The sequence below is a fragment of the Mandrillus leucophaeus genome, unplaced genomic scaffold, assembly GCF_000951045.1.
Source record: "Mandrillus leucophaeus isolate KB7577 unplaced genomic scaffold, Mleu.le_1.0 Scaffold291, whole genome shotgun sequence".
Taxonomy (NCBI): Eukaryota; Metazoa; Chordata; class Mammalia; order Primates; family Cercopithecidae; genus Mandrillus; species Mandrillus leucophaeus.
The window spans coordinates 185,322-186,435 of record NW_012103043.1 but is presented as its reverse complement, the minus strand read 5'-3'; the positions used below and the strand labels follow the sequence as shown (position 1 = coordinate 186,435).

The following is a 1,114-nucleotide window of genomic DNA, read 5'->3' as shown; positions in this document are numbered from 1 at the left end:
GAAGCTCTTTCCCGCCGCCTCTCCGCGCCTCGCCCAGGTCCAGCCCCGCCTGACCCTCCTCTTGGCACAGTCCTCTGACCCTCAGTCCGGCCCGGTCCGGCCTCCCAGCGGGGTCACGCAGCCGCCCCGGGGACGATGAACGGAGGATAAATGGTGCCCAAGGCAGACAGCGGCGTCTTCCTACTGCTCTTCCTGCTCGTGCTCACTGTCACCGAGCCGCTGCGGCCAGGTGCGCCGCGCGATAGGGGCGGTGTGGGGGCGGGGCGGGGCACTTTTTAATAAGAAACATTAACAGTTTCTTCTCTGTGAAGCCTGATACCTGGAGGCTTCATCTATCTAAGAAGCTTGGTCTCCACAATCCCTTAATCCAGACAGTCCCTTTTATTGATTCCACGTCTTTAGATAAACTCTTTGAACCAGCTGCCAATCCGCATGACCTGGAAGCCCCCCTCCACCCCCACTTTCAAGTTGTCCCGCCTTTTCCGACTGAACCACTGTATACCTTACATGACTGATGTCTTGTCTCTCTAAAATGTATAAAACCAAGCTGTAGCCCTACCCCCGTGGACACTTGCAGGATCTCCTGGGGCTGTGTCCCAGGCTATTGGTCACATATTGGCTCAGAAGAAATGTCTTCAAATATTTTACAGAGCTGGACTCTTTTTGACAACACTGCCCTCCAAGGTTCACCCTGTTGGTGATGACAGGTGAGAGGTGGCACTTGGAGCACTGTTCGCAGGGGCGCTGGGCCTCCTCTCTGCCTAGCTTTCCTTCCTGCACATGTGGCCTTCCCCTCGCCATTGTGCAGGGAGGTCCTCCAGGGAGCCGGCTTCGCTGCAGTCTCCAGGACCTGGCCTTCCCGGTATCTCTTTGCCTGACACTCCCTTAGGCCATTCCTATTCCTTACAGGGTGACCCTCTTTCCCCACCCTTAGAACCGGCAGGCCCTCCCTCCTCCACAGCGGTTCGGCCTTAAAAAACCCCTTTGGGGCGCACTTTTGGGCTGCTCACGGGACCTGAGCTTGCAGGTGTTAAGACCCTTGGAGTCTCAGCCAGGTTCCCGCTTCGTCCTCTCCGCTCCCCACCCGCGCGACCCCACGGCGCCCCGCCCCATG

The 1,114-nt window shown here is 58.3% G+C and overlaps 1 protein-coding gene across 3 annotated transcripts in view; it reads left to right on the top strand.

Moving 5' to 3' along the window:
- The window catches only part of DGCR2 (DiGeorge syndrome critical region gene 2), an 86,680-nt gene continuing 85,566 nt past the window's right edge, over nucleotides 1-1,114 (top strand). For all 3 annotated transcript variants that reach the window (XM_011986000.1, XM_011985998.1, XM_011985999.1), the window contains exon 1: nucleotides 1-229. In XM_011986000.1, the coding sequence (XP_011841390.1) occupies nucleotides 151-229 (79 nt within the window). In that variant the 5' untranslated portion in view covers nucleotides 1-150. The remainder of the gene's footprint in view (nucleotides 230-1,114) is intronic.